The 27,462-nt window shown below is 40.3% G+C and overlaps 1 protein-coding gene across 1 annotated transcript in view; it reads left to right on the forward strand.

The window, feature by feature from the left end:
* LOC142596525 (soluble lamin-associated protein of 75 kDa-like) overlaps positions 1–20,993 on the forward strand; it is a 38,529-nt gene extending 17,536 nt beyond the window's left edge. Inside the window, exons 4-14 of the mRNA XM_075725674.1 lie at positions 1,474–1,559; positions 2,954–3,125; positions 7,532–7,711; positions 9,174–9,302; positions 9,519–9,628; positions 12,988–13,042; positions 13,381–13,519; positions 18,411–18,573; positions 19,465–19,668; positions 19,756–19,758; positions 20,439–20,993. Coding sequence (XP_075581789.1) covers positions 1,474–1,559; positions 2,954–3,125; positions 7,532–7,711; positions 9,174–9,302; positions 9,519–9,628; positions 12,988–13,042; positions 13,381–13,519; positions 18,411–18,573; positions 19,465–19,668; positions 19,756–19,758; positions 20,439–20,993 — 1,796 coding nt within the window. The remainder of the gene's footprint in view (positions 1–1,473; positions 1,560–2,953; positions 3,126–7,531; positions 7,712–9,173; positions 9,303–9,518; positions 9,629–12,987; positions 13,043–13,380; positions 13,520–18,410; positions 18,574–19,464; positions 19,669–19,755; positions 19,759–20,438) is intronic.
* Positions 20,994–27,462: the final 6,469 nt, after the last annotated feature.

Genomic DNA, 27,462 nt, shown 5'->3' on the forward strand with positions numbered 1-27,462 from the left:
ACATTAACAACCCAAAGCTAAAATACATTTAAGAATGAGACTCTTCTTGGCAGGCCCAGTTTTTAGTGGAAGGAGGTGTTAGAGCACAGTGACACAGTTCCTGTATGTCATGGTGCACAAAAACTGTATGTGGTTTTATTGTTCTCAGTTTTCAAAAAAAGTTTTGGACCAGGGAGTGTTTGTGGTGGGTTGACCTTTGCTGACCGCCACGTGCCCACCAAGCTGCTCTACAACTCCCCCTCCTCAACTGGACAAGGGGAGAAAAATATGATGAAAGGCTTGTGGGTCGAGATAAGGACAGAGAGATCACTCGCTGATTACTGTCACGGGCAAAAAACACACTCGACATGGGGAAATTAATTTAAATTATTACAAATCAAATCAGAGTAGGATAATGAGAAATAAAACCAAATCTCAAAACACCTTCCCCCCACTCCTCCCTTCTTTCCGGGCTCAACTTCACTCCTGATTTTCTCTACCTTCTCCCCTCTAGCAGCGCAGGGGGACAGGGAATGGGGGCTGCAGTCAATTCATCACACGTTGTCTTTGCCACTCCTTCCTCCTCACACTCTTCCCCTGCTCCAGCATGGGGTCCCTCCCATGGGAGACAGTCCTTCACGACCTTCTCCAACGTAGGTCTTTCCCATGGGCTGCAGTTCTTCACAGACTGCTCCAGCGTGGGTCCCCCGCAGGGTCACAAGTCCTGCCAGCAAAACCTGCTCCAGCGTGGGCTTCTCTCTCTCCACAGGTCCACAGGTCCTGCCAGGAGCCTGCTCCAGCGCAGGCTTCCCACGGGGTCACAGCCTCCTTCGGGCACATCCCCCTGCTCTGGCGTGGGGACCTCCATGGGCTGCAGGTGGATATCTGCTCCACTGTTAACCTCCATGGGCTTCAGGGGGGCAGCCTGCCTCACCATGGTCTTCACCATGGGCTGCAGGGGAATCTCTGCTCCGGTGCCTGGAGCACCTCCTCCCCCTCCTTCTTCACTCACCTTGGTGTCTGCATAGTTGTTTCTCTCACATATTCTCACTCCTCTCTTCTGACTGCTGCTGGTGTTGCGCAGCTTTTTTTCCCCCTTGTTACATATGTTATCACAGAGGCGCTACCACTGTCGCTGATTGGCTGAGCTTTGTCCAGCGGTGGGTCCGTCTTGGAGCTGGCTGGCATTGGCCCTATCAGACACAGGGGAAGCATCTAGCATCTTCTCACAGAAGCCACCCCTGTAGCCCCCCCGCTACCAAAACCTTGCAACGCAAACCCAATGCAGCGTTGCATATGGGGGGGTAGTGGTGTGTATAGCCCCATATATGTTGTGCTAAGATAGTAAGAGCTGCATTAATATAGTTCCAAATAGAAGATGCTTAACTTGGTTACTACAGTGTTATTCCTAATTGTTTAGCAGCTTTAATGAATATGTTTCTTTTTGGAATGGTAAGAATCACTAACTCTGTATTTCCCTTTGTTTCTTTCAAGCTGTAGCCCTGTATCTTGCTGACCAGTGGTGGTCAATTGATGACATTCTGAGAACATCTGTCCCTTCTAGAGAGGGGCTTCAGCAGGTAAAGTGCTTCAACATTCTCCTAGCAATTATTCTTATCCTTCAAGATAACAGCAAGTAATGGCAAATAGCTAGTGTGCGAGATGTTACATGTTTTCATTTCATTCAGAAATGAGTTAGCTATCTCATGTCAAGAGCAAGGGCAATGGGAATAGAGGAAATAGGTACTAGGGGGAAGGGTTGTGAAGATATTGTCTAGAGAAAGAGGTACTCTTGTACAGTAGCTTCATATGCAAGCTATTTAGATGTTAATGATGTTAAGATTTTTTTCCTTACTCTTTAGAACACTGTATGTCTGATTGTATTGAAATATCTTAGTAGAGTGGTGCATTCTATCATAGCAATATCTATTGGTCTTGTCAGGAGACTAGTAAGCTAAAAATATTCAAAGGAACTGGTTTGATAGAGGCAAGTTGGAGCTGTTGGCCTGCAGTGGCGATACATGAGGTTTGGGAAAGTAAGTTGCCTGGTATCTGCTTTATTGCTCATCATTGAGCTGTGTTACCATTATTGACACCTATGTAGTATGGAGTTTTGGCTTCTTCCAAAACTGGAAACCTATATTTTTCCAGGAGTGTAATTCATATCTGGGCACTCATCTTTGATTTTTGTATTTAAATTTACTCTAGAGAATTTGGCATGTAACCTTGTTTTCTGTATGCTTCATAATGGTAGGATGGTGAGTAAATCAGGAAAGCCAAATCTTTTACAGGTAGGGTAGCTGAGACTTTGGGCATTGGGAAGGGAACATGGTTTCTCCATTCTTCCTTCACAGTGGGTAGGATAGTGGTGAACTTAAATTTCATATGTAAAAGGAACCCTGCAGAACAGAGAAAAGAATATTGAATTCCTTGTTTCATGCCACAGAAACTGTTGTAACTAGTTCTTCCACTGCATCATGTCCTGTTGTCTTGCCACTCTATCAGCAGTGATTGAGTGTGCCAAGTCCTGCTACCCCGTGAAGCTCATCATTTCTTCTTCATAGGATTCCAGTTACCTGCTAGCCTGAGAAATCTGAGGCTGGCATACTGCTATTGTATGTGGTGAATGTTTCTTAAATCCAAAAATAGTTTTGAGTTAAAATCAAAACATTCCCCCTGCTACCCCACTCCCAGCACTTCTCTCAGCTTTTACCCATTGGATTGGGAGTGACATTGAAGTCGTGAAATATCCTCTGTCTATGGTAGTGCTTTATACTTAAACCTATTACTATGGCTTCAGAGCATCTCCTAGGCCTCAAACAAACCCCAGAGCTTCATCCTGCTTTATCACTTACAGCTTCTCTTGACTCCGTCTGCAGCTGTGTTAGCTGGCGACTTTGAAAAATAAGGTCCCTGATGTGTGAGTATCAACTAAACTGACCACTCTTCTAAAATGTTTTTTTGTATTCCTTAGGTGAAGTCTGTTGGAGAGAGGGTAGTTCTCTATGTTCTGAATCGAATTATCTATCGAAAACAAGAAATAGAAAGAAATGAGGTCCCATTTCTCTGTCACGGTAGCAGCGACTATGCTAAGATCATGTGGAAAAAAGGAGAGGCTATTGGGTTCTATTCTGTTAAGCCTACAGGTAAAACACTTGTGTACTGTGGGATTTAAGGGGGGGTAGAAGGGGGGAGATAAGGAGCTTATTTGAAGAATATTGTTTAATAGACTTTACAAGCCTTGCAGGCCTAGTGAGTTGGTGTTTTCTTGAATTCATAAGAAGTCAGATTGCAGTTAAAATTTCTGGCTTAAATGCTTATGTCCTTTAGTAATCTAAGAAAGTTTTTAGATTTCTTCATATTCTACAAAATAGATTTAAAATTGTAGAAATGAGGTATACCTGAAAGCTTTTTTTTTCTTTTTTTTTTTTTTTTTTCTGTAGAACAATTGTTTGCTGTTAAATTGGGCTATGCTTGGGTTTTGGGTTTGTTTTGTTTTTTTTTTTTTTCTGACCTAGCTCCAGTATGCAGAGCTCCTGTTTATGAAATGATTGTAGAATCAGATGTCATTATCACTTAAACATTTTACAGCATTACAACATAGAAACTTTGCTCACAGGCACAAGATTCAGCTATACTTGATGGTAACAAAAAGAGATTCCCTTTCCTTACACACATGCATTCCCTCAGAGATTACAGTTTAGCTAGCAGGTTTATGTCATTAATGGTACAGATTTTCTGTTGTTTTTCTAAAACATTATAATTTTCCTTTAGTTATTTTGGACTTAATTATGTTTTTCAATTTTTGCTGAATAAAATTTGGTATTTGAGTAGGCTGTTCAGCACGTTGATAGCACTTTGTAGAATATCAACTTTTGGATCAAGAAGAAACAATGCGTCATTTTTTTTTTATCTCTAGAGGGGGTTAATGAATTCAGGATTCATGATGGTACTGGAGGCTCACTGTAGACTTCCCCCATCTGACATACATATATGCTTTTGCAAACTGTTAAAAATGCAGTAGTAAACTGTCTGGATCACTGACCTATTTCTGGTCTGGCAATCAAGATAGGAAAGCAAACAGCTAATTTGTTCTGATTGTCTTTGTTATATTTTTGTGGATTTTTTTTTTTTAAAGAAATGATGCATTGTATAATTTGTATAATTCTTAGTATTATTTTGAATGTAAAGAAATGCTGTAGCATGGTGGTCACAATCATAGAATCATTTAAGTTGGAAAAGACCTTTAAGATCATTGAGTCCAATCGTTAACCTAACACTGCCAAGTCCACCACTAAACCATGTCACTAGGTGCCACATCTACACGTCTTTTAAATATCTCCAGGGATGGTGACTCAACCACCTCTCTGGGCAGCCTGTTCCAATGCTTGACTACCCTTTCCGTGAAGAAATTTTTCCTAATATCCAATGTAAACCTCCCCTGGCGCAGCTTGAGCCCATTTCCTCTTGTCCTATCGTTAACTACTTGGGAGAAGAGACCAACACCCACCTCACTACAACCTCCTTTCAGGTAGTTGTAGAGAGCGATAAGGTCTCCCCTCAGCCTCCTCTTCTCCAGACTAAACAACCCCAGTTCCCTCAGCCACTCCTCATAAGGCCTGTTCTCTAGACCCTTCATCAGCTTCGTTGCTCTTCTTTGGACATGCTCCAGCACGTCAATGTCTTTCTTGTATTGAGGGGCCCAAAACTGGACACAGTATTCCAGGTGCAGCCTCACCAGTGCCGAGTACAGGGGCACAATCACCTCCCTGCTCCTGCTGGCCACACTATTCCTGACACAAGCCAGGATGCTGTTGGCCTTCTTGGCCACCTGGGCACGCTGCTGGCTCATGTTCAGCCGGCTGTCTACCAACACCCCCAGGTCCTTTTCGGCCAGGCAGCTTTCCAGACACTCTTCCCCAAGCCTGTAGTGTTGCATGGGGTTGTTGTGACCCAAGTGCAGGACCCGGCACTTGGCCTTGTTGAACCTCATCCAGTTGGCCTCGGCCCATCAGTCCAGCCTGTCCAGGTCCCTCTGCAGGGCCATCCTACCCTCCAGCAGATCGACACTCCCACCCAATTTGGTGTCATCTGCAAACTTACTGAGGGTGCACTCGATCCCCTCATCCAGATCATCCATAAAGATATTAAACAAGACTGGCCCAAATACTGAGCCCTGGGGAACGCCACTTGTGGCTGGCCGCCAACTGGATTTAACTCCATTCACCACAACTCTTTGGCCCGGCCATCCAGCCATTTTTCTCCCAGCGAAGAGTATGCCCATCCAAGCCATGAGCAGCCAGTTTCTCCAGGAGAATGCTGTGGGAAACAGTGTCAAAGGCTTTACTAAAGTCCAGGTAAACAACATCCACAGCCTTTCCCTTGTCCACTAAGCGGGTCACCTTGTCATAGAAGGGGATCAGGTTAGTCAAACAGGACCTGCCTTTCATAAACCCATGCTGACTAGGCTCAATCACCTGGTTGTCCTGTACATGCCATGTGATAGCGCTCAAGATGATCTGCTCCATAACCTTCTCCAATACTGAGGTCAAGTATTATTTGCATTGCAGTGGGTTTTTTGTGGCCTTATAAAGCTGGAAATTAGAGTAGTGGTTCTATTTTTAGCCTAGAATGGGTACGCTTCTTTATGTGACACTGAAGTTTTGCTATACTCATGCTCATTTGTTATAGTTTTCATGATGCTCTCCCATTTACTTTTCCTGAGTTAGCAGATGCTGAAGGCATTATCAATATTTTACCCATGTTTGATTGTGCGATGTATTCTCCAAATGAGTAGCCCATGTGGAGAAAAACAGCTCTGGATATAGATGGTTAGGAAAGAGTGGTGGAGCTTGACTGGTATCCCAAAGTGTACCCAAGTAATCTAACCTCTCTGCCTGCATTTTGAAAAATGAAGATAAGTATGGTCATTGATCTCAAAAGTACAAGGTTGTGAAGACAAACTGTTGTATAGATGACTGTATGCTTCTCTTTGGCCTCATTAGAGGAAAGGGCTTTGCTTTTTTTTTTTTTTTTTTACATTATTCACACTGACTGCCAAAATGAGGGCCTGAAAATGGATTAGATAGTTGACATGCTATCTTAATGCCATTATATGGCATCACTTTATCACCACTGAGGCCATAGCTACCCTTTGAATCCTCTGATGCTGAAGTACATGTGTTGTGACAGTCTGTTTCATCTTCATTTAATTATGGATAATGTATTATTTATGGGACAATTTCAATGTAAAGCATCCTGGGATTTTTTTGTGGTTTCATTTAAAAAATTTGAATTATTGTTTCAGTCCTTAAACAAGAGCTGAATTGTAGTATTCATATTTGTCCTGAGGAGTTATATAATTTATATAAAAGTGCAATTCAAGAATTTTATTGTCTCCTTTTCCGTCCTCCCTTTTTCAGCTTCATTTTTAGTGTGGTTTTCCTATGGAATTGTATAGCGAGATTTCAAAGTGAGCCTTTCCTCTCTATCTCTGCTATTCTTTTCTGGTACTACCGGACTGCTTTAGCAGACTCTCTTTCTAACATATTAAGCTACAGGCTTGGGGAAGAGTGTCTGGAAAGCTGCCTGGCCGAAAAGGACCTGGGGGTGTTGGTAGACAGCCAGCTGAACATGAGCCAGCAGTGTGCCCAGGTGGCCAAGAAGGCCAACAGCATCCTGGCTTGTATCAGGAATAGTGTGGCCAGCAGGAGCAGGGAGGTGATTGTTCCCCTGTACTCGGCACTGGTGAGGCCGCACCTGTAATACTGTGTCCAGTTTTGGGCCCCTCAATACAAGAAAGACATTGAGGTGCTGGAGCATGTTCAGAAAAGGGCAACAAGGCTGGTGAAGGGTCTAGAGAACAGGCCTTATGAGGAGTGGCTGAGGGAACTGGGACTGTTTAGCTTAGAGAAGAGGAGGCTGAGGGGAGACCTTATCGCTCTCTACAACTACCTGAAAGGAGGTTGTAGTGAGGTGGGTGTTGGTCTCTTCTCCCATGTAGTTAGCAATAGGACGAGAGGAAATGGGCTCAAGCTGTGCCAGGGGAGGTTTAGGCTGGAAATTAGGAAAAATTTCTTCACGGAAAGGGTGGTCAAGCATTGGAACAGGCTGCCCAGAGAGGTGGTGGAGTCACCATCCCTGGAAGTGTTCAAAAAGCGGGTAGATGTGGCACTTTGGGACATGGTTTAGTCTAGTCTACCCTTGATTGGTTTAGAGTAGACTTGGTAGTGTAGGTTAATGGTTGGACTGGATGATCTTAAAGGTCTTTTCCAACCTAAACGATTCTATGATTCTATCTATGATATATCTGGGCAACATTATGAAGCCTGCCCAAAGAGCCAATAAATGTCTGATAGCAATTATTTATTTTTAATGAATATTATAAAATTATTTTTATAACTTTAATATAACTTTATATATTTATATGACTTATTATATCGTTTGATATAACTTATAAAAATTATAAAGGTCTTTTTTTGAATATGCTAAAATCCATGCAGCAACATGTCAATGCTGAAGTACTGATGGATTCCTCCCCCTATTATTTCAGGAAGTATTTGTAGCTCTTCTCTTACTCAGAGTTATCAGCTGCCAGTGCTAGACACAATGTTTGTAAGAAAGAAACATCGTGGGAAAGACTTTGGGCTAATCATGTTGGAAGACTTTGTGGATTCCTTTAGTGAAGACACTCTTGGCCTACGATACCCGCTGTCATCCTTCGTGTACATAGGCAAGCTCTTTGATTTATTCTTCTGATCTTCTTTGTGCTTTCTTTATATGTCCAAATGAGTGCTGTTGTTCAAGCTCCATGTTTGTGGCTGCATCCTCAGTTTTTGTATGAAATGTCCTGCTCTTCACTGAAGGTTAAAAATCCTGATTTGTTGAAGATGGTGAAGTATTTCCTGATTAGATTTTAATCCTCTGTGTGAGGTTAGATTATTGGATCCCTGTTAGCTTTCTGCTACTGTGCAGTTTACCACTATATTTCCCCCCGCTCCAAGCCTCCAGAGTGGGCTGAGGTGTTTCTGTGTATGATCTCCTAACATATATCTTCTTTGTATCACCTTTTTCTTGCTCACTCCTAAGCCTCACAAGGTCATTTAATTCATGCTTTCTCAGAATTTCTGGTTAAGTGGACATACTAGGCTATGTTTTAACTTGGGTATAAGAAAGCACAGTTCTAATGTACAAAGAAAACACGGCTCTTCCATTAACAACCCAAGAGGGTTATGTCAGCTAGGAAATGACACACATTTTGCAAATGATGTTGCTTGGGACTGTGTTCAGGCAAGAAGCATTTCCTTTGTCCAGTTTCTCAAGGCCTACTCTCAGTCCAACTGTCAGGCTTCCTTCTATTAACATTTTCACCTGGCCTTCTTACTTAGGCACTGGTAATTTTCTGCTTTTCCATGTACCACTGTGTGCTGTTGGATCTGTCTAGACCTGGTTTGTTAGGCTTCAACCAGCAAACTGTCTTGAGCGGAATTTAATGACTAATCCTTTTCCCTGGCCAAGGAATGATATGTCAGGGATCTTGTCCACTGAGATTATGCATCAGTAGTGAATCAGATGAAAAATGGTAGTTTTCCTGGTAGCTACTACAGAATAATGTCAAAAAATTCCTCTTCACGTGGATGTTTAGTATATGTATTGAGAGGAAAGAGGTGGAGGGACAGCAGAGAAGAAAACATTCCAAAAGTGAACAGTGAGTGGATGATAAACCATGCAATGGCAACATGTTTGTGTTCCCAAAGAGTGCTTTTCACAAGTGCCTATAATAACACGAGGTGACAAAAATCACTTGACTACATCCTCTGTCTAAGAGCCCTTCCATCCTGGTTGGGTCTTGTGATTGGCAGGGACAGTGACCAGTGAAGTTGTAAAACTCCAAAGTGGGTGCCTAGAGAAGAAGAAAAAAAAAAAACCCCATCTATCTTTGTTTGCAGTTTAAGATAACAATGGAAAGTGCTTAAACCTGAAGAAAGGCTGTATTGAGAAGGATGACTAGGTAGGGTAAAGCAATATTATGTTTATTTCAGACTGGACTGTTTTGTTGAACAGTTCTTTCTGTGGTGGTTCATGTGTATGATGGAAGACTGCAAATTAATTTGATTTCAGATAAACTTTAAAAACTGAGGTACAGACGAGTATATAGTAAATATAGTAGTGTGTTTTTTCTTATGTTCGTTCAGCTTGTAAGCACTATTTTGAGAAGTACCCTGGGGATCATGACCTTTTGTGGGAAGTGGAGGGAGCAGGACATTGGTTCCAGAGAACATCTATTACCACTGTACTGCAAAGGGAAAAGATCAAAATTGCAGGTATGGATGCTTTGTTTTGTTTTCTGACACTTTGTAAAAGTTGTACTGTAGAGTGTTTGTTCAACAGTGACTTCTGTGAACATTGCCCATGGAAACTAGCAGAAAGATTTTTATTTGTCCTGAGATCAGTGAGATCATATTTGGAATGGTTAATTGTTATATAAAGGTACTATAATTTTCCTTTTCCCTGTTTTCTCTTTTAAATCTTAACAGCAGAGATGTCTCAGAAAGAAAATACAAGTTTCCAAGCAGAGGAGTATTTTCGACAGTCTGCAGCAGAATCTGAAGCAAGTGGACAAAAGACTGAGCTAGAAACACAGCTAAGTGTAGGTACACAGACTATTTTCCATATGTTAAAAAGGCTTGAGAGCTTTTAAGAGTTTTCTATAATCATATAACATATCTTGTCCTATTCTGCTGACTTTAATTACCCGTTCTTTATATTCAGTAAATATTTTTAATTTCTACAAAAGAATACATTTCTGAAAATAAAAAATGTAGGTTTTCAGCAGATTAGTATGTTTGATCAACTGTATGTTATGCTTGCTTGATATTTCTATTTCAAGTTCTCAAAGAACAGTCTTGGGTAATACAGAGAGCTCGTACTTTTTGTATCTCTTCACTTTGTCTAAGTGGCAGCCAGTCTGACAGAACCCATGTGTCGTGAATATGATTTTTTGCACAGCTTTGGTTAGCAGCAATTTAGGATTTATTAATATTTTTGAGATAGATCACAGTATTAGGTTGTATAATTCTTAACAACGCTTAAGCATCAGCCAATTTGAAACAGCGATTTGATGGAATTTGTTATAATCAAGACAGCGACTTAGTTAAAGATTCGAGAATGGCAAGGTTCACTCTATTATTTACATGGAAGAAGTACACAAAGGAGAATTCAGCTACACAGAGGGATCGTGGGTGCAGGGGATAAGGGGGACCCTCCCGTTGAGTCACGAGATTCAGAATAGACCCCCTTGCTTTCTAAACTCCTTTCAGAGAGGAGTCTAGGTGCGGCTAGGTCCAATCTTAGTCTCAGACTTGGTCAACGGTTTATGTGAGTAGGGATAGTATATATGGACATATATGTAGCCAAGTTGCACACACACGCACACACCGAGGTTAACCTGTGATCAAAATTTCCCTTTTCATGAGTTTCGTGAATTACTCACTTTTATGTGCGGGCATTCATCAACGGACGGTCGGTGAACCTCACAAAGTCAGTCCTTTGAGTCCTTGCAAAATCAATGCACAATCCTTCAATCCTCACGAAATCTACGGACAATCCTTTAATCCTTGCGGAATCTATGGACAATCCTTCAATCCTCGCGAAATCTACCCTGAGAGGTGTCCCAGCTCAGGGGGAGATACTGGGTCACACAGCCCGCTGTGGTCCTGGAGAGCTCAAAGAGGTCTCCTTCTTGGATTGTTATTTATAGGATCTCGAGATGATTGGCTTTGGTCAGTAGTTTACATTCTGGCTACAACTTGTGCTGAGTTATTCTGATGTACCATTCAGGCAGCAGATAGCCCAGGTGTGGACAGAGATTGCCTGACACCCAAGTTGTTAGGACCAAGATAATAGCACAATAGGGCTTTTCCTGGGATGTCAGAGTGACCCGGGGGACTGTACCACCACTCCAGGGTTCTATCAGAGGTATCACCAGAAAGTGATACCTCTTTTTTTGATTGCTTTGTTACTAAAAAACCATAAAATATAAGAAAAGCTTTTTGTCTATCTCATTATAATTAAGTTGGCTCAAGTCTGCACTATATATGAGAGAAATGCTTTTGTTACTTTTTGGGTGGATGTTATTCTTCCCACTGATGTAACACCGATGACTAAGCTGGAGTTAAAAATACACTTTTTTTTTTGGGGGGGGGGGGGGGGTCCCATGAATGTAGAGGGGTCTGTCACACCTGTCAGGGTCTAGTAATTTGAGCTGTTTGGTAGCAGCTTAGAGAAGGAGAGTATTTCAACTGGCTCTGAGATGAAACTGTCTAGAAAGGCTGTTGAACAGTAGAGTCGTCATAAGAGTGGAGAGAATGAGGAAAAGTGTTTATAGAAGTGCACATTCACATCACAGTTCAATACAATGGAAGTCAATGCTTTAATTAAAAATAGGAAACAGTGGTTGAATTGGTACTCTCAGCTCTTCCTATCTAAACTTTAGATTTGAAATGTAAATCACATGTCCCTTTTCCCAGTTGAGAAAATTAGCATTTCCCAAAGCAAAACTGACAGCAAAGTAGTGATGTTTTTAGTCTCTAAATGATCAGAAGCAACAACTCTTAGTTGTCTTTAATTTGTAACAGTGTCCTGAGCATCATCACCGAGTTCTAGATTCAGATTCCAATAATGATAATATCAGCAAAACGATCTCAAAAATATATGTTGTGGTTGTAGAGCTACATGGATATACTTGGAGAAAATAGCAGAGGGATATTAGTAGTTCTTACGACTTTTGTGGCTGTGAGTTAAGAACTCAAGCCCTGTCTCTTGCCTTCTTCCAGAAGAGGAAGATGATAGATACCAAAGTGCTCCAACTCCTCATAGCTTGGTAGAATTGCTGGCAGCTCTCTTCTTGGCACCTGCACTATCTGTAACGAGTTCTGCAATGCTTTGAAAATTGTTGGACCACTAAACAAAATAAAACACCTCACCTTCCCCCAAACCAGAAAAAAACATTCCACAAATTACATTTTCACCTTTCACTTAGTGCTCCCTATTTTTGTGTGTTTTGATGCTAGAATGATTTATCATTAGCCTACAAATTCTTATGTATTTAAAGCTTACTTGAAACTATTTCAGGCACCAGAATGTAGATATGGCCACTTTTTTCTGGCCTTCTTGGGTAGGACTGGAAGTGAGGCTGAAAAGGTGGCAGAACACCTGGATGCTGGTTATTGCCAGTTCTAGGTTACTTACAGCAGCTAAGAGCGAGCGATGTGTATACTTTTATTTTAATGTGTATAGCTTGCACCTACTTCAGAGTATCAAGTGCTTGACCACTGAGTCGTCAGCTAACTTGCAGAAAAAATGGAAATAATGGAGTGGTGGGGAAGAACAAGAGGCAAAAGAGCTCTAGGGAGAGGGAGCTCTGACATAAGCAGCCTCTTGTGCTGACTGTGCATGTAACCTGCATTACTGCTGAATCACTGTTTTTTTTTCATAACCTATGGGCTGCCATATTTTATTGCATGCCACAATAAAAATAAGACTACAAAATAGAATACAAGTATAAAAATAAAACTGTCCTGATAAATTTTGTCAACTACTGTAGTACAGTCCCTTGGGTTTATACAAAAAGGAAAAAAAAATAAAAAAAAATGACTTGTAGCATTTAATTCTGTGGACACCTGTTATAAACTGAATGGTTAGGAAAAAACTTGGTAGTGTTGTTTATAATGTCAGGTTACTTTCAAGTCTTATCTTCTATGTTGAGGCCAGAAGTAAAATGCAGGAAAAAATATTCATGCTTGTAGTAAAGATGATAAAAAATATTTAATATTTTGAGAGATAAGATATATAAATATCTTAAATTAAGAATGGTTATAGCTGCTCTTCCATAGGATCATTACTATGAAATAGCGCTTTAGAAAGATGCAACCACAGGTAGGGAGATGAAGGTATTTCAATCAATTCAGAAGCTTTTGGAATAACATTAGCCTTGCTTTTGCTTCACAGGCTGACTCTCAGAAAGGTAAAGAATCAATAGATGTCCATGCAAGCACATCTGAAGGTAAAAATAACCTTGATTATCAGTATTGTGATTACTGTGGATTAGTAGACTAGCAGGCTCTTTTACTGCTTTCAAGCTCAGCATATTCTTCTGCAAAGTGTATAAAAACATGCCCTCCTCTAAGGTGCTGAGGCTCAACTCATAAACATTTTGAGGTCTTCGGATAGCATTGTTATGAGTCTTGGTAAAGAGACTGCATGTATATTCAGAAAATAAGTACCACAGTGAAATGTTTTACTTGCACTCAGTCGCTTTAATGAAACTTGGGGGGGGGGAAATATGTGCAGATCTTACAGACTGCATTTGTTCACTTGCATTTATTTTGTTTTTTTCCTAAGACCCTGACATAACTCCTGTTTCCATTTGGACACGAAGCAGTCATTTAAAACGTCCCAGGATAAGAGAAAATAGCCAGGAATCTGAACCTGAAACTTCCCAAGGAAATGAGGAAAATGTTCTTCGTGTGTCAGAAAGCAGGTAAAGGAGCCCATATTTCATTGATTATTTCTTATTTTGTTGCTTGAGCAGTCACAAACTGCAGCAGTGTCTCCCAGTGTGCTAATTGGTATTTATTCTCCTTTTTTCCTACTCTGTTTGAGTGTTTGATTTTAAAATTACTGAAAATAAAGCCTGGTGTGAGAAAGGAAATTGAGACATCACCTGAAGAGAGACTGCACCAAAATGTCTGGTGTCTCTGAAAGCTCAGTAGATATTGGAAATAACAATAAGAAAACAGTGAGGACTGAGGGTGTATGTACAAGGGGATGTGTTCTGTTATAACTGAGTCTGCATCAAGGTAAAACCATCTGTATTCATACAGCGTAGTTTCTTGCAATAATATAACTGGATATGTATCCATAAATACTATGTGTGATCTTTGGAGAGAGGTCCCTTCCTGACCTCTTGTTATGGTGGCATATTGCAGTAAAATAAAGCCTGACTGTTTAGTTCGGGAGCTGGTTACTGCTTGGCACTTAATAACAAAAGTTACAGGGAGCCACCTGTCTTCAAAGTAAAACCCTTTGTTTAGATAAATTCTGATTTAAAACCATCATATCTAAACTTACATCCTTAAATAAAAAAGTCATCTCCAGTTTAAAGAATGTTATCCTGTATAATAACTGTCAAGTGGGGATGTGAAGAATTGTACCATTTGTGTTCTATAACAGTTCATACAGGACAGGGCCTGAAGTACTAATTTGCACTGGCTTCCATCCAGAAAGCAGAGCTGTGCCTATTTAAAATAAAAAAATAAATAGCTCCTTCCTCCCCCTTCCTGTGTGTGCGTATATGTACACTCATAGACACATACTGCTTCTCTCTCTCTGTGTCTCATTCTCTTAAACAAACAAACCAACCAACCCAAAATAACCCTCACCCCCAATAAATAAACAAAAAACCAGAAACCCTCTTTTTGGGAACTGAAGATGACATGAATATTTTCTAGGAAATCCCTCAAACTTGTTCCATTAGTTTTCTTTAAACAGATAAAATTAGTTTTGGGTTTGTTTTTTTCCTGTGAGGCTGAGTTCTTCAGATAGCTACAGCCTAATTTTTGCATTTAAATCGCTCTGTGGAACTACAGAGATACAGCACTGCTGTCCTGTACTGTCAGTGTGCTGCACTAAGCTGGTTCAGAACAGGCCAAATGACATGGTTTGACTCTGCCACAGGTTGAGAAATTCTTTGCTGTTACTACTAATTGCAATGGGACAGGACTACCATGTTTTTGAACATTGGTATTTTGGGCCTTGCAGGGTGAGTCAACAAGGTGCCACTACTCCCCTGAATAAGATGTGTAACATGGTGCTCATGAGCAGAATGTCGTGGTTTAACCCCAGCCAGCAACTAAGCACCACGCAGCTGCTCGCTCACTCCCCCTACCCCGATGGGATGGGGGAGAGAATCGGAGGAGTAAGAGTGAGAAACACTCCTGGGTTGAGATAAGAACAGTTTAATAATTGAAATAAAGTAAAAGAGTAATGATAATAACAACAATACAATAATGATGATAATAATAATATACAAAGCAAGTGATGCACAATGCAATTGCTCACCACCCACCGACTGATACCCAGACAGTTTCCTGAGCAGCGATTGCTCCCCCCGGCCAACCCCCCCCCAGTTTCTATACTGAGCATGATGTCATGTGGTATGGAATAGCCCTTTGGTCAGTTTGGGTCAACTATTCTGGCTGTGCCCCCTCCCAGTTTCTTGTGTACCTGGCAGAGCATGGGAAGCTGAAAAGTCCTTGACTAGCATAAGCAGTACTCAGCAACAACTAAAAACATCAGCCTGTTATCAGCATTCTTCTCCTACTAAATCCAAAACACAGCACTATGCCTGCTACTAGGAAGAAAATTAACTCTATCCCAGCCGAAACCAGGACAGTATCCACCCCTTATTCTATACCATCTACGTCATGCACAGGGCCTCCCCTATCCAATGTGTTCTAATTAATCACCACCACTTTCCCTATCTTGATATATACACACAGATATCATTCCCTTCGTCTATGGGCCATCCCTCTAAAATGTCCATTGAGTTCATTTAGTCCATGACTTTGGGTTCCATCTGTCATCACACTCTTTCAGAGAAGGAGAGGTGGTGTGCAGTGTTGGATTATTGCATGCTGAAGCCAGTTCTCATTCCAACACGGTTTCATCAAAGTTCAGTTTCATTAAGCTGGGCAATTCTCACTGTAATACCATTGATGTGGCATATAGGAACCATAACATACAGTATTATATACTTAACATTAACATACTATGTTATTATATTAACATTATACTATATTATTGGATTAACAAACAGTTAAGAGATAACATACAGTTAAGAGATAACATACAGTATTATAAAGCAATTAACATATTATCATTCAGTTCATTGACTATTTTCACCCAAAATCAAATTCCCTTGAGGTACACATTGGACTTGCCGATCCTTTCGCATCACCCACCAAGTGCACCCAGGTCCTCGAGCAAAAGCAATCCCACGAATGGGTTTGCCTTTGCCAGAGGGGGAAGTAACCCAGACTGTCTTCCCCAGCATATTTTTTATGTGCACTACAGGGACTTTATCTCCTTCTACAGTACGTAAAAGTTTTGATCGGGCAGGGCCAGCTCGATTGGCAGATCCCCTGGTGTTGACTAACCAGGTGGCTTTTGCTAAATGTGTATCCCAATGTTTGAATGTCCCACCATCCATTGCTCTCAGGGTAGTCTTTAACAATCCATGGTATCGTTCAATTTTCCCGGAGGCTGGTGCATGGTAGGGGATGTGATACACCCACTCAATGCCATGCTCTTTGGCCCAGGTGTCTATGAGGTTGTTTCGGAAATGAGTCCCATTGTCTGACTCGATTCTTTCTGGGGTGCTGTGTCACCACAGGACTTGCTTTTCAAGGCCTAGGATGGTGTTCCGGGCGGTGGCATGGGGCACAGGATATGTTTCCAGCCATCCGATGGTTGCTTCCACCATGGTGAGCACATAGTGCTTGCCTTGGCGGGTTTGTGGGAGTGTGATAGAATCAATCTGCCAGGCCTCCCCATATTTATATTTCAGCCATCGTTCACTATACCAGAGAGGGCTTGAACCGCTTGGCTTGCTTGATTGCAGCGCATGTTTCACACTCATGAATAACCTGTGCAATACTGTCCATAGTTAAGTCCACCCCTCGATTACGAGCCCATCTATATGTTGCATCTCTTCCTTGATGGCCTGAGGAATCATGGGCCCACCTAGTTATAAATAATTCACCCTTATGTTGCCAGTCCAGATCCACCTGAGCCACTTCAATCTTAGCAGCCTGATCCACCTGCTGGTTGTTTTGATGTTCTTCAGTGGCCCGACTCTTAGGTACATGAGCATCTACGTGACGAACTTTTCCAACCAGGTTCTCTACCTGGGCAGCAGTATCTTGCCACAGTGCAGCAGCCCAGATGGGTTTGCCTCTATGCTGCCAGTTGCTTTGCTTCCATTGCTGCAACCACCCCCACAGGGCATTTGCCACTATCCATGAGTCAGTATAGAGATAAAGGCCTGGCCACTTTTCTCGTTCAGCAATATCTAAAGCCAGCTGGATGGCTTTCACCTCTGCAAACTGACTCGACTCCCCTTCTCCTTCAGCACTTTCTGCGACTTGTCGTATAGGACTCCCTCCATACAGCAGCTTTCCACCTCCGATGCTTTCCCACAAGACGACAGGACCCATCAGTGAACAGGGCATATTGCTTCTCATTTTCTGGCAATTTATTATACAGTGGGGCCTCTTCAGCACGTGTCACCTCCTCCTCTGGTGATATTCTGAAGGTTTTGCCTTCTGAGCAGTCCATGATCACTTCCAAGATTCCTGGGCGACTGGGGTTTCCTATTCGAGCCCATTGTGTGATCAATGCAACCCGCTTACTCCATGTAGCATCAGTTGCATGGTGTGTAGAGAGGACCCTCCCTTTGAACATCCAGCCCAGCACCGGCAGTCGGGGTGCCAGCAGGAGCTGTGCTTCAGTACCAACCACTTCCAAAGCAGCTCGAACCCCTTCATATGCTGCCAGTATCTCTTTCTCAGTTGGAGTATAGCGGGCTTCGGATCCTCTGTATCCCCGACTCCAAAACCCTAGGGGTCGACCTCGAGTCTCCCCTGGTGCTTTCTGCCAGAGGCTCCAGGTAGGGCCATTCTCCCCGGCTGCAGTGTAGAGCACATTTGTAAGATCCTGCTACCATCGGGGTAGGCGGAGTGAGCGAGCGGCTGCATGGTGCTTAGTTGCTGGCTGGGGCTAAACCACGACACAGTAGTAATAATAACAATATAATAATAACAATAATAATAATATACAAAGCAGGTGATGCACAATGCAATTGCTCACCACCCGCCAACTGATACCCAGACAGTTCCTGAGCAGCGATCGCTGCCCCCTGGCCAACCCCCCCCAGTTTATATACTGAGCATGACGTCATGTGGTATGGAATAGCCCTTTGGTCAGTTTGGATCAGCTGTCCTGGCTGTGCCCCCTCCCAGTTTCTTGTCCACCTGGCAGAGCATGGGAAGCTGAAAAGTCCTTGACTGGCATAAGCAGTACTTAGCAACAACTAAAACATCAGCATGTTATCAGCATTCTTCTCCTACTAAATCCAAAACACAGCACTATGCCAGCTACTAGGAAGAAAATTAACTCTATCCCAGCCGAAACCAGGACAAGGAGTTAGCTTTTTTCAGATGTATTTAGTTTTCTGGATTCGTATTTCCTATTGCAAGTGTGTGATATAGCAGTTTAAAATTGGTCGTGAAAGTATTTCCCTGCTGCTGAGATCACCAAAATTATGTATTAATCCAAAAGACTTAAAGGATATATCTTAATACCTGCTGCAGGCTTGAACTTCCTGCCCACACATTTGAAAGCTCTGAAGACTTAGTAGAACCTGAGGAGAATGCTGTTGAGAATGATGAGGAAATGATTGTTGGAAATGAGGACCGATCTGTATCAGAAATGGAGTTACATGCATCACCCCCTGAGAAATGGCATGGGAAGGAGGTGAGCTGGATGTGATAGCGATAGCAGATAAGAAGTTTGGAATATAACTACAGTTTGTTAAGTATGGTCCTTGCTGCCTTGATCCATGTGACTATCAACTCTCTGATTTTTGCACTTATGCTTTGTTGAGAAGTATATCTGAGAAGCTAAAGCTAGTACAGAATTAGTATCAGGGAATATTTCTTTACTTATTTTGAATGATAGAGTTCATAGGATCTTCAGTAATATGAATTTCTAGCTTGTCTATCAACCTAACTTTCTTAATTGATTTGTCCTACTCAGATATTGTGGAGAACTGAAGTAGGGTCAAGATCTGATCCAGTATCTCTAATTTAAAAAAAAAAAAAATATTTGAAGAAGCTAATAGCTGGTATGTTTCAGTGAGTACTGTTGACTCTTTATTTCTCCCCTTAAAGCTTGCCTGCTTTGATTTTTTTAAATCCAGCTTTTATCTACATATACTTGTTACCAGCTTGAATTAAAATCTGGGAGCACCCTCTGTGCCTAGCAATACCTCCAGAGTTTTATGTTCTTACTGATTGGTGAGAAAGTGGATCTTACACTATGTTGGGTTCATTAACGTATGGTTTCAAGGAAGGACTGCAGCATGTATGCTTGTGAGATGCATAAAAACTACTCGGCTTGGCTCTTAACAGTGTAAACCGTGGTCAGAAACTTAGTGTAGGTGACAACACCAAGCTAATATGCCGGTTAAGTAGTTGGATAGCTATTCTATGCTAAGCTATACCTTCTTAGTACCTTCTTAGTAATTTCTAGGTACCTGAGCTAGCTGCTTCTCAGATTAAGCTGCAAATTTAGATCACAGATACACCCACTAGTGTTTGGGAACAATAGTTGGGCATAATCTTGACTTAGAAATGTGATTTTTAGGAAACTCCATCTGAACCTCTTAATGGTGAGATAACAAAAGAAATTGGTAAGACCTCACTTATGGCTGAAGAGGAAACAGCAAATGAAGTTCTAGGTGGTGAATCAAAATTGCAGTCTGAGAGTCAAGGAGAAGAACCCTTAACGCTGTTTGTTCCATTAATCCTTGAGTCCCCTGCAAAGCCTTCAGAAGACACTGTATCAGAGGTGAGAGAATTGAAACAAAATGTTAAGTTGTATTTCCTTCAGAGTGTACATACCTTGCTGTTTTTTCTTTTGTTAAGTAACAGATAGAAAGTAGCCCCTACCATCATATGAAATTCTTGGGAGAAGCAATTATTAGGCCAGATTATGTAAATCCATAAACAGAATATACTAATGTTTCTGTTTTAATATGCAGAAGTGGGGTATATAAGTATGTGATACTGAAAAGAAAGATACGTTGCTCCAGTTTGCCTTGGCAATAATGAAACAGCTATTTCTCACTAAAAATATTAGTTGGATATGAGTGAAAAGCCACATCCTTACTTTTTCTAGTAATTCTGCCCTGGTGAAGTGTACAAGCAATTAATTAATGGTAAAATACCCTTCTAGAACACAGATTTTGCTGTTTTTTTGTTTATAGTGCAAAAGCAGATTGTTATATGCTAGCAAAATGATAATTGTATCTGTCTAAAATAAAACACCTTTTTTTTCCCCCCAGGATTAATTTCAGAATGTTTTTACTGTACCTGAATAATCCATTGAATAATTTGAATTTGAAAATAGGAGAGCAACTCTGGATAGCAAATGCAGTTCACAAAATAGTCTTGTGCAAAAAGGAGGAGAGGACTGGTTTGTTGACTGTGCGTGTAGTCATGCTGAATGCCAAAATAGCCAATAGAGATTGCTAGCTAGGGGCAGTAGTTGTTCAGCCTCTTGTATCTTTAATTAATTGTCCCTTTGATTGTTTTGGCACCCTTCCCCTCCCCCTGCAGGTTTTAAATGCAAATGATTCAGAAGTGCTGACTGAAGAAAGCACATCAGTAGAGGAGGAGGGAACTGAAGACCACCACCAAGAATCTGAAAAGAAGTTGTCATCTACTGAAAATGCAGCTGCTTCAGCACGGAAGGAAGAACCCTCTGACAATGGCCTGCCCAACTCTATGGTAATTGAAGCAGCAGAAGAATCTGTTTCTGAAAACATATTGCCCAAAACAGCTGCTTCAGTGGAAGATCAAAATGAGGAAGCAGGGCACAACTCACAGGAGGCCCCTGTTGCTCTGAGTCGGAGCTCTTTGATAGTGGTTGAACTTGAGGGCGTTTCTTTTCAGCAGCCTTCTGGACAGGAAGTACAGAAGAACCAGTTGGAAGAACACTCAGAAGAGTCTGCTGAGCAGATCGATCAGTTCACGCAGACAGTGGCAGAGCGGGCTGCTGACAGCAGCTCTGAGGAAGCAGAAATTGAGGTACCCATTGTAGATCGGAGAAACTTGCGAAGAAAGGCCAAAGGTTACAAAGGTCCACCCAAGAAAAAAGGAAAGCCGGCTTAAAAATGAAATATTGATTGTTAATTCATCTATTTGTAAGGAAGTTATTATTTTGTGTAAAACACTAGGGTAACTAAACCATATGGGACATGGGACACACATGTCCTTTTGGGATTCATCACCTTTCTTCAAGTTTTCTTGAATTTTTAACCACTAGACATTGAGCTTCATCAGAGTATGAAAGTAAACAGCCAGTCTCCTCCTTTTGTAAAGGATACATGCTGAATAAATACACTTGTGCTAGCAAAGGGAACAGTTTGTATATTTGAGGTGGCAGTCTTGGAAGAAAAATGAAGTGTGAAATCCTGGCGCTGCTAAGATCCCTTAAATTACCATAGACTTCCACGAGGCCAGACATCACTCCAGCATTTAATAACTTTGCCTTCTCTACTGTGGGGAGAAGCAGAACAAGAAAAATCCTTCCTTGTTTCTTGTTCCCTCCCCATAGACTTTCTCAGATGAGATTAAAAGAAAGTAAGATTCTGTAATTCTAGGTCTCAAAATATATAAGAAGGTATAACTCAGTAGATCAAAACAACATAAGCAGCATCTGTCTTTCACAAGAAGCAGACTGGAGAGAATTGACTCCATTTCTGATTCCCAACTACTATTTGCTAATCACTTGAAACAGCTGAGTCAGCAGAAACACCATCAATGCAGTATCTACCATAGCACACTCTGATAATTAAGTTCTTTATGTGAAGATTAAGAGATGTCTACACAGTATTGTAGCTTCCAAAGTGAGTGTCTCACTAAGCATAAGTTTTCCCAGAATGTATGGAGTGTAGACTCCAGTACATGTATGGAATTGTTTGAACTGCCTTCCTAACTACTTGCATGTGTTGAGTGGATACTTGATTACTTGTTACATTACAGGAAAAGGATAATGACAACTTTTGATCTAATTTTGGTCTGAATGGAAGTGGTGCTTTGTGTTTTCCAAGTACTCAGTTGGTGCTGTGGGGTAACTATTAGAATGTTGTATATGCCAGGTGTATGACTCCTGTGAGCTCTGGCCTTTCAGGTGGTTGAGACATTCATTAGTGTGAATATTAGTGGGTGTTTCAGCAAATACTTGGTTGCCAAACTTCTATGCCTTTAGGAGTTAGCAGGTGATTGCTGCAAATACTTGTGATTCCCACTTTCTTTTTCTAACTTGGGTGTAATTCCTGGGATAGTAGTTTCCCAGTTCATAGCTTTTCTTAAAAGTAGCAACCAAACTTTGCTGTATGCAAACAGAAATAAACAGGCTCTTCATGCATGTTTCCCTTCAGAGGTTCTCCTGGCAAACCATATATTGTATGTATGACAAATTAAGTTAAATAAGTTACTCCTTAGTTTGCTATGTGTTTCTTTTGATAAATGAAGCTCCTCTCGTAATGGGTTAAAAACTCAGGAATAAGAAAGAACAATTGTTCTAAGAACAGGAAATCACACAACTATTTGTCCTGCTATATGCTTTTTCTAAGATGAATGAACTAGTCTCCAGTGTCTCAAAAATAGAGGTATCTAGAAATTGCTGTTCAGGACTTCCGAGTACAAGGTTCACTTGAATAGTTGCAGTGCTGTCTTAATTTTTATCCCTCTATGAAGCTAATGTAAGAATCTGGTTTTGGATTTTATGCCTATATAGTTTAACTGTATTTATAAGATATTTTAACTGTATAAGATATATTCTTACTATTTATTTCAGCTGATGAAGTACCATGCTCCTTTTAAATCTGTTAAGAGAAGCTTATGGAAAAAAGGCAGTTTTTAAGAAACATGTATTACCTAAACTTTAGATTTAGGGTGCATGGGATTAACTAGTTAAATCTGGGTTTCTTGCACATAGCTGTAACTTCCTATCAATGTACATACAGGTACTCCTTATGAACCCTATAACTGATAAATGTTCACTAACCCTTGAATCATAGAATACTTTGGGTTGGAAGGGACCTTGAGAGAGCATCTAGCCCAACCCCCCTGCAGTGAGCAGGGATTGAACCTGTGACCTTGGCATTATTAGCACCATGCTCTAACCAACTGAGCTAACCTAGCTGGTCAAACTCTAATGATTGTTTGTAAACATATTCAAGTGAACTGTAAGCATTTCTAAAACTAATCAAACATTTTCTGTGAAGCACATGAGAAAACTTCTGTTATCTTCTGTATGGCTTCTCTTTTAGTGCTAAGATTTATTGTGTTAAAAAAAATAGCGGCTAGAAAACACATCTATTGCATTGCTAAGAATTTGGGATTTGTGAGGGCTGATGGCTTAAAAAAGGGTGGTTGTATGCAGTATATTGTGACTCATCTATTTGTTAGAGCAAGCTTTACTAAACATTAATCTGCTGAATACTTCAATTGAAACAATTGAATCCACTTTCAATAAGTTAAGGATTCTTTTGTTTATGAAAAGTGAGTCCCAGTTATTTCAATTACTTCTAAGTGGGTTTTTGATACATATGTTTATCGCTTGTATTCCCTGTGAGATTGGAAAATTGTTTGTGAGAAGGTAATTTCACTCATCTGGCTTTTACTTTTCATGGTTAAGTTGGAACTGATTTCATTAGTATTGTACTTTTAAGACATTTGTATGTTGAATGTATAAATATTACAACAAGATTATTAGATTAGGTCAATCTTGATTTCTGCTGAGAACGATCAGATTTCTGATCTAATTTCAGTGAGTCAGTTTTAAATACTGAACTTAAGAGTACACTTAAAAATATGAATTTGAGTAGATACCTCTGTAAATCTGGGGTACCTGAGATAATACCTGATGGCCAGATTGTTACGTACAGAATGTGGGCAGTCGGGGTGCGATTAGCAATTCTTATAACCAGTATGGTCTTGAAAACTGGACATAGTTTTAATTGTGATCACAGAAGTACTTTGAACTAAAGGGCACAGTTTATTTCTGTAACAACTTCTTTGGCATCAATCATCTTGCAGTAAATACAGAGTAGCAAAATCAAAATACTGACTGTAATAGTTTTTATTGCTGTACTGATTGTCCCATTGGAACAGTAGTTTAATAGTCTGTACCTTCTGTTACATTAATGCAAGGGAACACATCTGACAGCTGTACTGACTGGAGTGTTTGACCTTGGGAAAACTAGTGTTTTTTAGGCTTGGATGATTTTTTTTTTTTCCTCTGTTAACTGTCTTATTGCCATTGAACTCTTAAAGAATTGTTAAGATCTTATTGCACCAGCAACCAATGATTAAAACATCAACTTTATACAAGTTTGTACCAAATGCTATTACAACATGCTCTGGAATACATGTGTACAGTGAAAGCAAGCAGTATTATTTTTGAGCTTTATTTAATCTAGGAATAGAGTTTAAAGAACATTGATTTGTGACTTCAGCCTTGGACTTAAACGGTAAAAGGTTTTGTATTTGAATCCAACATTTATTCAAACATCTCTCTTGTACTGATTGTTAACTTTTAACAGGATTTGCTTTGCTTCTCCCACATTCTCTTTTGGTCTCTTTTCATTTCACGCAGAATTCTTGTTTGCTGTTCTCATGTTTCATAGCCCTTTACATGAAAATGTATACATGTCTTATTTCAAAAGTGCTTTTAACTTATTTTAAATGATGTCTGACCTTGGTTTGTTGCTTTTTTTTTATAGCATTTCATTTGTAGATGTCAGTAATCAAATTGATCATTTACAATGTCATCAACACTAAGTTAAACATAGCAATAAATAAGCCTAAGTTTCAGCTTCTCTGCCCTGTGACCGTTCTAAAATTTTATTTCTAAGAGGATACTCTTCTAAATTTATTTTCATAAATGTGGTGTTAGATGTTTTCTAAATTAGTGATACCCTGTTTATAAATCTTATGAAAGATGTGTTGCTAGAGTACTGTACTTAAGTCTTGTTACAGTGTGTTTTTAGTTTTTTCCTTTTTTTAGTATTGTCTTGACTGCTTTTGAAATGTTTTGAAGTAGTAATTAAACTTATATTTTGTGATTTTTTTTTTCTTGGTTTTTAGTATTTGAGTCCTTTCTGCTATCCAGGAGGCATGTTTTAAAGTGGTTCAGTTCACTAGAACTAGCATCATTTCACAATCTGTCTGCTACCAAGGAGCTTTAAAAGCTCAGAGATTATTAATTGAAAAATCTTTTGCCTATTAAAACGATTTCCTGTACTTAATTAGCTTATGCATCAGACTTTTTAAAAAAAGCTGTAGAATAGGCTGTTCTGAATGTTACAATATGTATTCTGCTGTTTACATCATCTTGCATAGTTGGTATAAACTTAGCAGTTATTAATTTAGTTAACTAGAAATGGTGTAACATACTCCCTATAGTGTGATACATTAAAATGTCTTAAGTGCAACAATCTTTATTCAACCAAGAAGTCATGTATTTTATAACACAAAATGTAGTAATTGTTCTTAAGACAGCTGTACTTTACAAGGGGAGGGCACTGTGTAATAGAAAATTAAAGCATTCTGTTCATGTTATTTGTTAACATGCAGTAAGGGGTAAAGCAACAAGGACTTAAATGGAGGCTTATCTGTTTTGACAAAATGCCTTCTCTCCAAGCAAATGACTTACTGGCTTGGCTACTTGACCCTCTCTTAGTTTCAAATCACTTATCGCTACACAAATAAGTAAAAATCATAGTAAGTTACTAAGTCTAGACTAGGGCAATGTGTTGAACTAAAAATAGCCTGTAAGAGGAGAAAACTTTGGTGTCATTAAAGTACTGTCTCTATCAGATAGTGTAAGAGAAGTTACAAAGCTGATACAAAAGCAGCTAGCTTGACTTCCTGGCCAGAGTTCCAGATCTGGAAATACTGTTACAGTCATGAAGATGATTAAGGGATTGGAGCATCTGCCACACAAGAGGCTGAGAGAGTTGCAGTTGTTCAACCTGGAGAAGAGAAGGCTCAGGGGAGATCTTACCCTTGTGTACAAATACCTAGTGGGAGGGTATAAAGATGGAGCAAGCCTCTTCTCAGTAGTGCCCAGTGACAGGACACAAGAGGCAGTGGGCACAAACTGGAATATAGGAAATTCTATTTAAACATAAAACATTTTAAACTGTAAGAGTGGTCAAACACTGGATCAGGTTGCCCAGAGAGGTGGTAGAATCTCCATCCTTGGAGATATTCAAAATCTGACTGGACATGGCCCTCAAACATCTACCGTAGTTGATTCTGCTTTAAAGTAGGGGGCTTGGACTAGACAATCTCAAAAGGTCCCTTCCAACCTTAAATACTCTGTGATTCTATAATCACCTGCCTATATAACCTGCCTGTCCCTGTGGCTTACTGCATGTGTGACCACCTCTAGTCTTAAACTTTAATCTATGTTAATGCAAAAAAAACCCAAAACCTATTCACATTCTGGCTTCTGAAATATCTTAAAGTTTTGTTTGAAAGTTTCCCTTTTACAATGTTGAGGGGTAAGAGTGCCTTCATAAACTGGATTTGACTTGGAATTTGTGTTAAAAGTTCCTTGGCTTGAAGTGAAGTACTGTTTAAGAGTAGGAATATAAAATGGTGAGCGTGTGTATTTGTAGTGGTAGATTGTGCTGTTTGTTTACCACCAAATTTTCAACTGGAAGATTACTGATGCAGTTATACAACATCACTGAAAGCTTCCAGTTTAGAATCAGCTTTTGTTTCTTGCATTTTGAGGATGTAAGCTAAGTATACACTGATCAGTTGATGTTTGAACTTCAGTTTTTCTTGAATGTTTCTTAAAGCAACTAAGATAGCTACAAGTACTTGTAGCTATCAGAGTTGTCATGCCATTCTCAAATTTCACATTGTAGAACCCCTACAACTTCAAAAACTTAAACTTCTGAAACTTCTTCTCTTGCGTGGAACCTCAGTGCTACACCCCCCAGCCCTTATTCTTTCCATTAATGCAATCATGGAGGCAAAGGGGAGAAAGAAAGGAGGTAAAAGGAAAAAAGAAATAGCTGCCCTTCTAGCTGCACCCCCATGCTGCTGATATGATCTCAAGCCTGTGCTTGAGGCAGGTACTTGGGGCAAGTACCAAATTGAGTGTTTAATTTCTGATGTAAGTCTGCAGTAAGATTATAGCTGCATTCTTCCAACTCTACTGCTTTCCCAGAAGCAGAATGCAAGTTAATATATTCCTCTGTACCTTTAGCTATTACAGTAGGCCATCATGGGAGATAATGGCTGAATTTCCCATCACTAGGAATGTGAGCCGAATAAGTATTTATACAATATATCTACTGTAAAAACACCAAGAAGGTTTAGACCAAATCCATACCACATTAGCAAAACATGAAAATTGAATCACCTTATTTGCACAGTGTTCAGCTGAGCAAACATAATAAATATAAAAATCTGAGCAGTCGTTTCTGGCACGTTTAAGTTCCTCACCAGCTTGTGGGGTCAGTGTTCTTGAATGGTTGATGGTTCAACAAGTTTGCAAGATCTCTGGAAACCGCACTGATTTTGCAGGAGCCCACATCCAATGTTTAAACACAAC

This window comes from Pelecanus crispus, chromosome W (assembly GCF_030463565.1).
Source record: "Pelecanus crispus isolate bPelCri1 chromosome W, bPelCri1.pri, whole genome shotgun sequence".
Classification (NCBI taxonomy): Eukaryota; Metazoa; Chordata; class Aves; order Pelecaniformes; family Pelecanidae; genus Pelecanus; species Pelecanus crispus.